The sequence below is a fragment of the Plecotus auritus genome (assembly GCF_963455305.1).
Source record: "Plecotus auritus genome assembly, chromosome: 15".
Taxonomy (NCBI): Eukaryota; Metazoa; Chordata; class Mammalia; order Chiroptera; family Vespertilionidae; genus Plecotus; species Plecotus auritus.
Genome location: NC_137781.1, coordinates 6565206 through 6579973, shown reverse-complemented (window position 1 = coordinate 6579973; position 14768 = coordinate 6565206). Strand labels below are relative to the sequence as shown.

Below are 14768 nucleotides of genomic sequence, written 5' to 3'. Positions count from 1 at the left end.
CAGAACAGGATACTATTAAGGCAGAACCTCGTGTGGTCAATTTCCAGCAAGTAGTTCTCGACGTTTCAGGCTCACCCTTCAACAGATCTGTCACTAAGCAGTGTCCTTTCCTTTTAACTCTTTTAATAATCTCAGAGGACTGGAGTTTACTAGTGGGAGGGTGAAGAGGAAGGGCGGGAGAAAAGGAGGTGATTGGTGTGAGAGGGACGTCTGTCATCACTGGCAGAAATGGTATCTGCTGACCTCTTGTCCAGATGACAACACTCTTTTGCAATGAGGTGGTTCCTCTTTCTCTCTTGGCTTCCAGATTTGATCTCTGGGGGCCGGTGCTATCTCTAGCAATGGAAACCTCGAGAAATTGCAAGTCTGTGGCCTTGATTGCAATCTGTTCCATATTCTCGGATGTTCAGAGTACCCCGGTGGCCAAATACATTAAGAGGTTTAAGAATCACCTTTCATAATTGTTGCTACCTAACTTTAAATAGGATTGTTTTAGAACCTCCAGGAGAACATTTTAGCTTTTATCAATGTACCAAGCGATAGTAAGAAATAGGGGAAATACTGAAGCAATACAACTTTAAAATATAGTTTCTATTGATTTCAGAGAGGAAGGGATTTGGAGAGAGATAGAAACATCAGTGGTGAGAGAGAATCACTGATCGGCTGCCTCCTGCATGGTCCCTACTGGAGATCCGGCCCCCGATCCGGGCATGTGCCCTGACCAGGAATTGAACCGTGACCTCCTGGTTCATAGGTCAATACTCAGCGACTGAGCCACACAGGCCAGAGTAACATTTTTAAGTTACATTAATACCCTGTTTTTATATGTCATTGCACTAACAGTAGAGCGTTATTATGCAAAAGTATTTTATTCTCTAAACCAGTGATTTTCAACCAGTGTGCTACGAGAATGTTTAAAACAAGCAGTACCTGACTGAGTATTTAGTCCGGGGCTCTGACCTCTTTCCCTTCGATTGTCAAATAAAAACATGACAACAGCCAACACGCCAGCAGGCGTCCCGTGTGAGTGGAGTGCCACAGAATTTCAGTCCTTAGTTTATGTTTGCCATGAGATGGGAAAGGCTGAAAATTGCTGCTCTGAATGATAACACAGAAATAAGTGGATAATTTCTTAGTTATTGAATAATGTGACTTTTCCATAATGCTAAAAAACTAGAAATGCTATTTTTATGAAAATGACACATTTTTACTTTTAAATTATTTTTTAAAGAGATATTACTACAGCTCATCTAATCTGTTTTTATTGATGTACAATATAAGCATTCCTACTTTTAAAGGGAAAATTTCAGCATTTTCTGAGGATTATATTAAATCACCACCTCTAATTCTTCATAAAGTCTCTAGAAGTGGTTTGGAAATTTCTACTTTCCTTGTAATTAAGGCTCATATATAGACATATAAAGTAATTTGAAGTTATTAACCAAGATATATTACAGTCATTATGTTAATTAGTTACGTTAGTGTTAAATATCTGGTGGTAACCAGTTGTTATATAATATTCAGAGGAGCCCAATGCCAGCCACTGGGTGGCTGACGGTGCCTCTTTGGATAATACAGCTTGCCTGTAGCTACGTACACGTAGGGTTTGAGAAATTGAGACTGATCTTCGCATGTCCTTTTAAGAATTATCAATAGGTGGCATGAGTTCCAGGTAAATGTATCGGTCGTGTTTTTGCAAGGCGGAGAGCCTAAACAGGAAGTGTTACAGGAAGACGGGCAGTTTCTGCTTTGGTCTCTTAGTACCTTTGACAGAGAGAACTGTTTCCTGCTGAGTAAGTTGCTTGCCACAGAGCGTTCAGGCACAGTGCGCACACACGCCGAATGTGCTCGCTCACAGGAGAGTGGGTGGCCCTCTTGAAAGCAGCCTATCGCACAGCTGTCCTCTGCCGACACCTGGGCCATGGTCAGCAGTGTTTCCTCATCTCACCGATGCCGCCTTGGAGATCGGCAGCGCGACAGGTTGCATAATCACAGCCTCCTTCACAGTTGTCCAGAGTGTCCTCTGGTTTTTAAAAAAATTCAATTGCTTGCCTAATGCTTTTTGTAAAATGAGGCATTTGTTTTTAATTTTGTTGTTGTTGTTGTTAATCCTCACCCGAGGATATTTTCCCATTGATTTTTAGAGAGAGTGGAAGGGAGAGAGGGAGACAGAGAGAGAGAGAGAAACATTGATGTGACAGAGACACACCCATTGGTTGCCTCCCCCACACGCCCCGACCAGGGCTGGGGATCTACCCTGCAACCAAGGTACGTGCCCTTGACCGAAATCAAACCCAGGACCCTTCAGGGTTTGACGCTGTAGCCACTGGCCAGGGCACGGCATTTGACTTTAAATAGGTAAGATGTATTCCTTAGCTCCTAGCGTTAAAAAATTGGCTTCAATCCTTGTCGGAGTTCCCATCCCACACACACACTGTATTTTGGGGAATTGGTTTTGTTTCATTTCCTGTGCCCTTCATCACTAGGGTAGATGGCTTACAGGCAGCATTCAAATGGTTAAGCTTGTGTTAAGGAAGCCAGCAGCCTCACCCTCCCTCCTCCCTCCCTCCCTCCCTCCCTTTCTCAACCAGTCTCTGGCTTCCTCTGGAGGTTTCTCTAATGGCAGCGCGAAGCTGCTGGGCTCGACCCTGCTGGCATGAGCCCCTCCTCCTGTGAGAGCACCTTTCCTGGCATGGCGGTCAGTCATGTCGGTAAAATGGGGTCGGTTCTATGAAGTACCCCAAATAACAGTGAGGTTCATAGGATCCAAACATGGGGAGGTAAGAGCCTGGCTTCTTTAAAGCACTGAATGCTGATAAACACAGAGACAGTGGAGTTCATTGTTTTGTTTTGTTTTATTCGTGGAAGGTCTGCTTTGGGTGGTTGTAAGGATGAGGATATTATTTGTTATATATTCAGACTTGAAAGTCATTGCAAGGTTTGAGAGAATAAGTTGCCATAGATTTGTTTTGCTCTTGGAGCATGCATTAGCTTTCTTGAGCATAAAGTCAGGTGCTTTTCAGAGGAACATTGTGTGTGTGTGTGTGTGTGTGTGTGTGTGTGTGTGTGTGTGTGTGGAAAAGCCTCCAACAAAATTTTGTTCAAAGAAAGAAATTACTTGAAAAACTGAATTTTTGTTATTGACTTTTATTAGAGCTTTATGTACTTTAGCGGTTACTAATTTCCCCTCAGAACAGTTTCCTGTTTTGTAAAGTGAAGTACAGTAGTTTCTCTCCCTTCCTCTCTCGTTACTTTTTTATAGTTCTAAAGTGTAGCAATTCCGCGCTTAGATTTTTATTGTGTGTTCTGCTAAAAAGGACTTTGCCTGCACCATAGACTTAGCAAACAGCCATCGTTTCGGTTCTGAGTAGCAGGCCGGGAGACCTGGGTTCTGCTGAGCGCTTGCTGTGTGACCTTCTGTGAGTCAACAAGCCTCCAGCTCCCGGCAGGGGAATGGCGTGGACGGAGCTGAGCTGTAGGGTCTGCCAGGTCTGCATCGGAATTGCAGCTGGGAATAACTCGTGTGTGGCCTCAAATGCAGTATTCACCATCTCTACACTAATAACTAGGACTTACTGACGCCTTGGGTTTTTGTGAGAAAATGCATGTAAATTGCTTTTGACAGCTATTCAGAAAGTTAGCTGCTCTTTATCTTTATCTTCTCAGTTGTAAACGGGAAGCACGGTGCCCACCCTACCTACCTCAGAGTTGCTGCATCGGATGAAAGAGTGTGTGTGGAAGGCGCTGACTCAGAATGTGAGGCATTCAGTGGTTGTCATTATCACTGGCTTTGGGGTGCTCATTTTCCAGGAGTTTTTTAGATTGCAACAACAGAATTGTATTCCCTGGCCCTAACCGGTTTGGCTCAGTGGATAGAGCATCGGCCTGCAGACTGAAGGGTCCCAGGTTCGATTCTGGTCAAGGGCATGTACCTTGGTTGCGGGCACATCCCCAGTAGGGGGCGTGCAGGAGGCAGCTGATCGATGTCTCTCATCGATGTTTCTAACTTTCTATCCCTCTCTCTTCCTCTCTGTAAAAAATCAATAAAATATATTAAAAAAAAAAAAAAAGAATTGTATTCCCTGGAAAATGGCACCCACAGGCAGTGATGAGAGGACCGCTAAGTGCCTTCTTCCTGCCTCTGTGGCTGGTAGTTCAGTTGGTTTGAAAGGAAACTAGTCAGTTGGCATTGATGAGCCAGCTGAACGCGCTGACAGTGCTAAGTGACCTTTACGTTGTCGCCTTTAAATTCCTCCTCCCCCCAATTTGAACATTGGGCCAAGGTGAACATCCTGAACCTTGGAATTCCAGTGAGTAAAACTGAACATGTATATGTGGGTGTGTGTGTCATACTTCCGGCTAGAGTGAGGGAGACACCCTCAGAGACGTGTCCTCACTTGGGGTTTGTGATCGGTGTATGAAGTCAGAGAGGAACCTTGGTCATTTTTTGTGCCCCTCCATCATTTCCTCTCCCTCAGGCTGCGCCCCAATTCCCGCCGTCCCTCTGCCCCGTGCCTGCAGCTGGCCCCCAGCTCGTTGCTCGCTGCTGTGCGGCTGTGCTTGGGTGTACGAGGAGGGTTCTCGGCCACTCCGGACGCCACCTTCTCTAGCACCGGAGGCCTCTTTCCGGGGTGGGCCCTGGGGCATGGTGTTTGTCGGTGTAAATAAGCACTGAGTAAGCCAGTGACAGAGCTGCTTAGCCTGGCCAGTCTTCCTGTGGTTTTTTACAAGTTAATTTTTAAAACATGGCTGCCCTGGCCCGTTTTGGTCTATGGTTAGAGCGTGAGCCTGCACACCGAAGGGTCACAGGTGTGATTCCTGGTCAAGGCCCATACCTGGCTTTCTGGCAGACACCTGGGTTGCAGTTTATCTCCCTGCCCCCAGTCGGGGCACGTGGGGGAGGTGGCCAGTCCGTGTGTCTCTCTCACAATTGATGCTTCTCTCCCTCCTTCCCTCCCTCCCTACTTCTCTCCCTCCCATCTATTCTTTCTGAAGAAGCAATAGGGAAAATATCCTCAGGTGAGGTTTAACAAAACATAAAAATAAACCGTAAGTTGTCTAGGACAGTGTTCCTAACATTTGTTCCAAGCATTCGCCCACCACTGCTGACCACGTGCCATCTTGGAGGCTCAGGGGAAGGGAAGGCCTTCCAGCGTTCACTTCACCATTGATTCTCTTCTGTGGCAGGAAAAGGAGAAAGAGAAAGATAAAATCAAGGAGAAGGAGAAGGATTCTAGAGAGAAGGAGAAGGACAAAAAGCTCCTCAACGGCCACTCTTTCAGTGCCATTCCCGTCGTGGGTCCCATCAGCTGCAGCCAGTGTGCGAAGACCTTCACCAGCAAGGACGCCTACACTTGTGCAAGTAAGAGACGCGCTTCCTCCTGTCCTCGCTCACGGACGCTCTGTTCTCGGTTCCTGGCCACCCTGCCCCTATCTCTTCCTCCTTTATATGGAGAAGTAGCCCTTTTGGTGTCTTTCTTTAAACTCCACTGAAGAAGTACATTCTAGGTGTAGGACATAGGGCCTATCTGTTTTTTTCGGAAAGCCTCCAATTTCAGACGTTCTGTCCTGCGGTCCCTAAGCCCCAGAACAGTCTCATAGGCACCAACCTAAAAGCCACCAGTCGTCCCAGGTCAGGTCAGCGTGCTCCATTCTATTCTGGAACCTGGTGTGTGCATCGGCAGCCTGCCCACAGCACGGTGTGCAGACGGCCAAGGGAGACTCCTCTGTGCAGGGGTGTTCATGTGACCCATCGCCGACCTGCTGCAAACCACCTGGACCCCAGTCTGTTCCCTGAGCATGGTTCCTGGTTTTCTTTCTTTCTTTTTTTTAGTATATTTTTATTGATTTCAGAGAGGAAGGGAGAGGGAGAGAGAGATAGATATATGAATGATGAGAATCATTGATCAGCTGTGTCCTACACGCCCCCCACTGGGGATCGAACTCACAACCTGGGCATGTGCCCTGACCAGGAATCAAATCGTGATCTCCTGGTTTGTAGGTCGACACTCAACTGCCGAGCCACTCTGGTCGCTGAGCCACTCGGGCCGGGTGGTTCCTGCTTTGGATAAGATGCTGCTCTGAGATGGAGATTGGCTGACTGTTTCTGTCAAGGACCAGATAGCAAACGTCTTAGACCTGGTGGCAACCACTGCTGCACTGTGCGGTTTTAATGCAAAATCAGCGTAGACAATGCCTAAACCAATGAGCATGACTGGGTCCCAGTAAGCTTCCTTTATGGACAGTGAAATGGAATTTTATGTAATTTTCATGTGTCAGGACACATTATTCTTTTTTATTTTTTCAACCATTTGAAAATGTGAAAACCCTTGGTAGCTCATGGACACACGAAAGCAGGTCATGGGCCAGCGCTGACCCTTGACCCACACGCAGTCGTTCGCGGCACCCTGCTCCAAGGCACTGCGTCTAAGAACGCTGCACAGACAGGAAGTGACGGTGTTGGCAGCACACACCCGGGTAAACCAAGAAGGCTGCTGTGGTCAGAGGAGACCAGTCTGGAGACCCAGCTGCCCTGAGCCCAGCCAGTAACCCGGATGGCTAAGGCGATCAGCATCGTGTCATCCCTGCAGGCGTCCTCAAACTACGGCCCGCGGGCCACATGCAGCCCGCCGAGGACATTGATCCGGCCCGCCGGTGCCGCTGCCTGTCCTGCTTAGCAGCCCACTCATCCCGGGCCCGCAGTGCGCATAGGAATTTGTTCCTAGCTTTTTTTTTAAACTATAGTCTGGCCCTTCAACGGTCTGAGGGACAGTGAACTGGCCCCCCTGTTTAAAAAGTTTGAGGACCCCTGAAGTGTATACAGTTCAGACTAAGTAGTGACTAATTCAGACTCCAAGAAGCACTTCTCAGACTGTGATGTCATGACATTATCTTGTTTTGGGTCATTTGTGTGGAGTGTCCCAAGTGACTTGTTACTAAAAATAGTTACCTTGTTGAAATTGGAAATTTTGTAAAGTTCATTTGAGCAGATTCAAAGTTACTGCAATAATAATTCCCATCCCTTTGCTGAGCAGAACAGCTAACACATAGCCCACAGCCTATCTTCTCTGTGCTACGGAGGTGGTGACTTTTTAGGGCTGGCTGTATCACTCACATTCTTGTAAAATTACTTCTGTGGATATATTATACCCCAGATGTTGTCTGCAGCCCTATTTGTCTTACTGTGCAATTTATTTATTTAAAAAAAATTATTTTAATTGCTTTTTTTAGAGAGAGAGGAAGAGAAAATGATAGATACATTGATGAGAAACATCAGTCAGCTGCCTCCTGGACGCCCCCCACTGGGGATCAAGCCCACAACCTGGGCATGTGCCCTGACCAGGAATCAGACTGGTGACCTCTTGGTTCATGGGTCAATGCTCAACCACTGAGCCACACCGGCCGGGCGAGATCAGATTTCTTGATTGGCAGTATGAAATGGAAAGAACCAGACAGCAGAAAGGAACAGTTTGGTAGGGCCAATGTGCACCTAAGGTTCAAAAATACATTTTAAATTTGCGTACCACCCCCCCTCCCCCAAACGGAGGCACTCCTGGCCTCACTGTAGCTTAGCGCTCACTTCCAGGGCTAGTTAGCGGTGGCATTAAGGTTTATGTATGACAGTGTGCTCAACCGGTCACTCAAGAAAGATGAGGGGAGAACCAAGGCTTGAGAGGAAAGGAACAATGAGTAGTCATGTTCCCACAGAAGCAAAAGTAATAAAGTCATGGGCTGGCTCCCCAGCTTCCGGAAGAACAGCCTGCAGTGTTGTGTGTCTGAAGCACCATCTGTTATCTTGGCAGGAAGTGGAAAATCTGAGTAATTTGGGGACTCGGTCTTTTTTCCCTTCGCTCCGTCCCCTCATGTTCAGGATCTTCCCAGGAGTCTCAAGAATTGTAGCATCCAGTCGGCCACTAGCCTCCCTTGCGCTCTTAGCTTCCGTTGCTTTAGCAGAACTCCCTTTTCGGACCCCTGAGCCTCAGACTTCCAGCAGCTGCTCAGCCAGTACTGACTTGTGGTTTCGAAGCTCAGCCACATTGTGCATCATGATGGTGTTGTGATGGCCGGTATTGATTTGCACCTTCTTCCAAATGTCTTGAGTCACTTTCACGGTTCGATTTCTCGTCCGGGCGCATGCCCAGGTTGTGGGCTCGATCCTCAGCGCAGGAGGCAGCCAATCCATGATTCTCTCTCTTCATTGATGTTTCTCTCTCTGCTTCTCCCTTCCTCTCTGAAATCAATAAGAACATATTTTAAATAAAGGTACCCTCCTGCATGCAAATACTAAATAGGTTCAGTTGGATAGAATGTTCCCAAGCAAGTCAGCATCTCCTGACTCCCCTGGAATCCGAAGCTGAGTCCCTTATGAGGACGGGGGTGGAAATGCTCATGGTCACAGGCACAGGAGCAGCCAGGAGCAGAGCCGCCAGCATAGGCCTTCGTGGCCGCCTCCGGGCATGGGGACAGCGTGGAAGCACAGACGGAAGCCCCTTGTCAGGCCCTCACAGCGATTGAGTTTAGGAGAAACTGGCATTTCTGTTTGTGTTTCATTGTTGTAGTTGTGTTTGTTTGTTTGTTTTTTTTAATATATTTTATTGATTTTTTACAGAGAGGAAGGGAGAGGGATAGAGAGCTAGAAACATCGATGAGAAACATCGATCAGCTGCCTCCTGCACACCTCCCAATGGGGATGTGCCCGCAACCAAGGTACATGCCCTTGACCGGAATCGAACCCGGGACCCTTCAGTCCGCAAGCCGACGCTCTATCCACTGAGCCAAACCGGTTTTGGCTGTGTTTTGTTTTTTAATTTTGATTTAGTTTTCGATCCTAAATCAAAATTCAACTCGTGACTTAGGCTCAGGTCACCTTGATGGGAAAGGAGGGGCGGTTCTCCCTTCTCCAGTTGTGTCGAGCCCTCTGAGCAGCCAGCCAGCCGCTCTCTCCGGCGGCCACAGTGATGTGGTCGTTGGAATGCTTGGTGGAGTCCTGCAGAGGAATCTGTTATGTTTGGGTTTTTGGATTTGGCCAGTGGTTCTGTTTTTGTTTGCTTTAAACAGATGTAAAATGATACTGAGATGGTTGTTGATTCATTTTCTGTTGTGTTAGCAGCTTCTGAGTACTTTTGTGGTAGGCTGCTTCTCTTGATTAAAAAAATAAACAAGTAGACCAGCTGCAGTCGGGAAACAGAGTTCAGGGTGTGTGTGGTGGTTGGCTTTGAAAGACAGGTCTCTAGACAGGCGTTTTCTCACAGGTAGAGTGCATTTCTTACGTGAAATAGTAAAATACATGTAATTGATTAAAGAAGTTCATTGTTTAGGGAAAAGGAAGATTTGAAGGAAGAGCCTAATAGAGTCAATTATCGATCAGAGAGGGAGCATTTTCATTTTGTTTTCTTCTACTTAACTGAATGTCAGGTATTGTCTCTTAAAAAGACCAGTATAAGCCCTGGCTGGTTGCTCAGTGTTAGTGCGTCAGCCTCCCGACTGAAGGGGCTCAGGTTCGATTCCGGTCAAGGGCTCGTACCTTGGTTGCAGGCTGGGTCCCTGGCCCTGGTTGGGGTGCATGTGAGAGGCAACCAATCGATGTGTCTCTCTCACATCGATGTTTCTCTCTCTCTGTCTCTCCCCCTCCCTTCCACTCTCTCTCAAAATCAATGGAAAAATATCCTTAAGTAAGGATTAACAACAACAAAATAACAATACCAACGTAAGAATACAGATTGATGTCTTAGATATCGGAATTTGATGGTGATCCTTAGCCACAATAAGCCAGAAAAAATGTTTCTACATATTGCAAACCATCTCCTCTATCTCTCTGCAGCATCTGTTTGATTCTTGTCTGCGTGTTCTTACGAAAATGCTGTTACAGGAGGCCTTCACCTAGGGTGATTTGGCTCTTTTTTGTGGCTTTCCTCTTGTTCTGTGCCTCAGCCTGTGGTTACTACACCAGCTGCCGAGCACGTCTTATAGGCCTTTGCATCTGAGCTTCGTCCATCCAGGCCAGGCAGCGTCTCCCACGCCCCACAGATGGTCCACGAGACGCAGCAGAAAGGATTGTGGAGCGCCTATTTCTCAATTGCTCACATTTCCGTGGTTTGTGTTGCTTTCACTTGCTTGGTTAGGTTTGAAATGATAGGAAGAAGTTGTTGCACCTTTCTGTCCTTAAACTAAATCTTTTTTAAAAAAAGTTTTTTTTACTTCAGAGAGGAAGGGAGAGGGAGAAAGAGATAGAAACATCAACGATGAGAGAGAGTCATCCATCAGCCGCCTCCTGCACGCCCCTACTGGTGATTGAGCCCTCAACCAGGCCTGTGCCCTGACCAGGAATCAAACTGTGACCTCTGCAGGGGGTTCATGGGTCGATGATGAACCACTGAGCCACACCGGCCGGGCAAATAACTCTTTATTTAACCTGTGACCTTAGGAAGCATCAGAGTTTTCCCCAGAATAACCAGAACTTGGTAGCATATGTCCCAATGGTCAGTGGCCTGAAGTCGGAGAAGCCCCTTCCTTGAGAGCTCTGACTGCGTGGAACCGGGGAAGGTGAGCCCTCCGTCCGGGGCAGTCCTGGCTGTTCATGGATTCTGTACCTCCAGGTCCGCTTGGCCTGGCCACTCCTCTTCACCGTCACAAAGCCGATCTTCCTAAGATGCTCTCATCAATGGGTGGTTTTATTTGTCCGCTGAAAGAGAAGGAATGTACAGCACATAACGGTCCCCAAAGATTGGAACTGGTTGATGGCAGAGGTTAAAGAGGAGAAACAGCAGCAACAGATAAGATGGCGGTGCCCAGCCTGTGGGTTTTCCTTTTCTTGTGTTTGATGCCAGTTCCCTTCGTGCAGCAAAGAAATGGAAGTCGGGGTTGTTTGCTCTTTTAAGCTGAGGGGAGTCTAATGAGGGGTGAGCTCTGTTCCCATCCACCTCTGTGCAAGACCTCTTGCGAGAATTTTAAAAAATGAAGGCGTGTTGCTTACTGCTGTTAGGAAATGGTCTCGAACAATAAGTAGAAGGCCAGATAATTCTTTACCTTCCCTAACAACACGGTGTGGTTTGTGGCAGAGAGCTTGGAAAAAGTAATAGATTTGTCTCTGAATCTTGTGTTCTTGGTAAGTGTCTGTTTTCCAAAGCAGAAGAAGGTTTTAGCCTCATGACTTGGCTGGTGCGAGTGGGGCAGAGTTCCTAAGTCGCCCACACACACCACTGAACCCGTGGCTGCGCCGAGTCCAGCCCAGCTCGGCAACAAGCTGAGTGATGGTCAAGTAGGCCCCTGAGTGTGTTAAGCAGATGTCCATGCAAAGTGTTTATCATTAAGACGTGTGACCATACTAGGGAGCACATTAGCGTTTCATCTGGGTGGTGGGTGTGGGGACATGTCTCCGAAAAGTGACTTCGTGTGAAAAGTCGTTTACTGGAAGCACATTTTAAACATTATATCTGCTTTTGTGATTCTTCAGTGGAAGTTGTCTTTTAAATCTCACACACTGGCCCGAGAACTTGAGTATTGCTGAAGTCTGTCTAAGTATCAGCACCACGCCCTCAGCAAGTGACATCATTGTCCGTAGGACGATGGGCCTCATCGGGAGGAAGGGCCCAGGCAGCTGGGCTGCAGGGCCTGCTCACAGTGTGCTAGTTGGTCAGGTTTTGTTTGTTTGTTTAACCCCCCCCCCCTTTATTTTTAGAGAGAGGAAGGGAGAGGGACACAGAGATGGAAACATCGATGACAGAAACGTGGACCAAGTGGGCATTGGGGAGCCACTGAGGAGGAAGGAATGGGAGAAGGCTTTGGGGTCTGGGATTTTGGCAGTCCCCATCCTAGTGTCATGTCCTCCCCATCATCACTCCACACACCCTCACCCCCTACCCCGCCCCCCCCCCCCAATCCCTTCCGTATGTACGAGCTAAGAGAACATCTCGGCCCACAGTTAGGGAGTTGACATGCGCAGGAGCTGTGTAATTCCTGAATCTGTGTGAAGCGTTGCTTAATGGATGACATCTGGTTCATATTCTCAGGGAGCCTGTTCCCTGGAGAGGCAGTTGTCCCCACAGAGGGAGGTTTTATTTGTCTCAGCTTCACCTCTGGCCTTCTGGCACAGTTCTGGTTTCTGACGTCATGGCAGCAGTGAGCACTGATGACCCTCTGAGGCACAGAGGGCTGGGCTTCTACGCCAGTGGAAGAGAGTGACAAGTGAGACTTGAGATGCCCTGGCCGGCGTCCTCAGTGGTTAGAGCATCGGTCCTGGTCCAAAGAGTTCCAGGTTTGATTCCGGTCAAGGGCACGTACCTGGGTTGCGGGTTCCCCAGCCTGCAGGCAGCTGATTGATGTGGATCTCTCACATCCATGTTTCTCTCCTCTCTCCCTACTCCTCCCCTCCACTCTCTCTAAAATCAGTGGAGGGACCATCCTTCACTGAGGATTAAAAAGCAAACAAACAAACAAACGAAAGAGTTGAAATAAAATTGTGTCCCTGGCAAACCGTGGTGTCTTCTTCATCTGTCAGGGAAGCTCCCCGTTTGCTGAGTCAGGGCTGCCAGAGGTGCTTCGGGGAGTTCTGTGGCTCTTGCCTCGGGTGGGCCCCAGGTAAAAGGACATACACAGGTTTTCAGACTCACACGCTGCCTTTGACATAGTCACACACATTCCCCAGCCCCTCTGACGGGGGCTTTACTTGGGAATTTCCTCGTGACTCAGGGTGGCGTATCGATGGCAGACGCTTAGTTTTAGTTCTGGGAGCCTTTCAGCTTCCTGCCCGAGTCCTTGTGACTCAGCAACCACATCTGCTCTTGCTTCTCTCCTCCTCCCGGTGACAGCACACGCCTGCCTGGGAGCGGGCCCGCCGCCCGCGCTCCGTCGCTCTGCGTTCCCCGTGTGAGCGCGGCGCACGGGAGCTCCGGGCGGCTGGGGCCCCGGTCGGACCCGGGGACCGGTTTGCTTTGGGAATGTCACCTGTGGGTCTCGTGCTTCCTTTTCAGACTGCAGTGCTTTTGTCCACAAGAGCTGTCGGGAAGGCCTGGCCTCCTGTGCGAAGGTCAAAATGAAGGTAAGACCTTCCTGTCTGAACCCATCACGTCTCAGAGCTGGAGAGGTGGGGTGCGTGGGTATTGTTTCTTTTCATCGTTTGGTTCCAACTTTGAGACCAAAATAACCCCCCAAATACATTTTTTCGTCTTAAGTAATTTATCCTCTTTCCAATGACCATACTCGGGAATTTTTGGCTTTTGGAAAAATGCAAGGTTTTCAGAACTTGCTCACGTTAGATACGTTTCTCTGAGGTTCTCTCTGTGTCGCTTTTAGAGTGATTTTCTTCTCAGCTACGTCTGCAGACCTCTGCCATTCACATACGGCTTCCTCATGCAGGACCCGGGGAGCCGGCGGGGGTCGGGGGCTCTGCCGTGCTTGGGCTGGGCGTTCGGGTTGATGCTTGTCTGGCAGCCCCTCTCTCACGGGGCATGGAGATGGCCCTGCCTGAGCATGCGTGCTGTGTCACAGCGTGTGGTGATGTGCACTGCTTCTGGGCGGCCGGAAGACAAGAGCCTGGGTTGGGGGCATAGCTGTTAGGTGCCCGGAGTGTTGTCGTCCCCCACAGTCTCTCCAGCTGTGTCTACACACGTGCTCAGTGATTCATCGATAACCAGACACATTTGTCCAGTGCCGTGGCCCCACACTCGAACGTAATCAGCCTCACCTCGGGGGCTTGTTAGAATCAGCTGACTCGGCCCCACCTTCAGAGATTCAGATTCCTGGTCGGGGATGTGCATCTCTAGTGAGTCCCTAGCTGATGCGCTGGTCTGAGGACCGCACTTCCAGAAGCAGTGAACCCGTGTGGAGGTGACAGACGCGTGCCCCGGATCTCATGCAGCGGGATCCTGAGGGGTGCCCGTCGCTGCCGTGGGGGAGAAGAAGGAGCTGATGGGCCGTTTGCCACAAGGTGATGCTCAGGTGGCCACGAGGTAGAGGAGTGCCATCCTGGGCAGGTGGGCTCCTTCCAGGCAGAAAAGAGCACATTTGTGGACTCCGAGCGAGTGGCGGGCTTGGGGCCAGCCCGCAGGGGACCGGCTGGGACCAGGATGCGGAGGACATTGCCGTGGACACAGCGGGGAAGGGGGAGCAGCTGGCCGTCTTTCTCCTGGGGCGTCTTGGAACGTGACAGGTGAAGAGTGAATGCCACCTTCACGTGTTGGCTTTCTCCTTCCAGCAGCCCAAAGGGAGCCTTCAGGCGCATGACACGTCGTCCCTGCCCACAGTCATCATGAGGAACAAGCGTAAGTAGCTCCGCCGCCTCTCGTGGTTCTTCCTGACTCTCTCGTTCAGGACCCAAACTTACCTACGTCTGTTCATCCGTTACCAATCACGATGTGAATGTCTGTTTTGTGTTAAGTTAGAGAAGGCTGCAGATTTAGTCATCAAAAGCTTAACATGTCATCATCAGTCTCTCTCGGAAGGTTTCTAGTTGGTGTGTGTATTAGCTCAAAAGGCAGCACCGTGCCCCGGCCAGGTAGCTCGGCTGGTGGAGCGTCATCCCCTACCCCAAAAGGTTGCGAGTTCAATCCCCGGTCAGGTGCATGCGGGAGGCAGCTGGTTGATGTTTCTCTCTCACATCGATATTTCTCTCCCTTCCTCTCTGTCTAAAAAATCAAAAACGTATCCTTGGGTGAGAGTTTTTAAAAAGGCAGCACAGAGATCCTGGCTGTTTAAGCCAGGGACCCCTGTGCACCTTGAAATTCCTACTCAGTAAGTTGCCGGTTGTACTTGCTGTTAGTGCGATCTTGCTC

The 14768-nt window shown here is 49.0% G+C and overlaps 1 protein-coding gene across 6 annotated transcripts in view; it reads left to right on the top strand.

Annotated features, from left to right (window-relative positions):
* AKAP13 (A-kinase anchoring protein 13) overlaps positions 1–14768 on the top strand; it is a gene marked incomplete at its 5' end in the record, with an annotated part of 189920 nt that overhangs the window by 152423 nt on the left and 22729 nt on the right. For all 6 annotated transcript variants that reach the window (XM_080651814.1, XM_080651813.1, XM_080651812.1 and 3 more), the window contains 3 exons: positions 5188–5362; positions 12969–13036; positions 14192–14258. In XM_080651814.1, coding sequence (XP_080507940.1) covers positions 5188–5362; positions 12969–13036; positions 14192–14258 — 310 coding nt within the window. The remainder of the gene's footprint in view (positions 1–5187; positions 5363–12968; positions 13037–14191; positions 14259–14768) is intronic.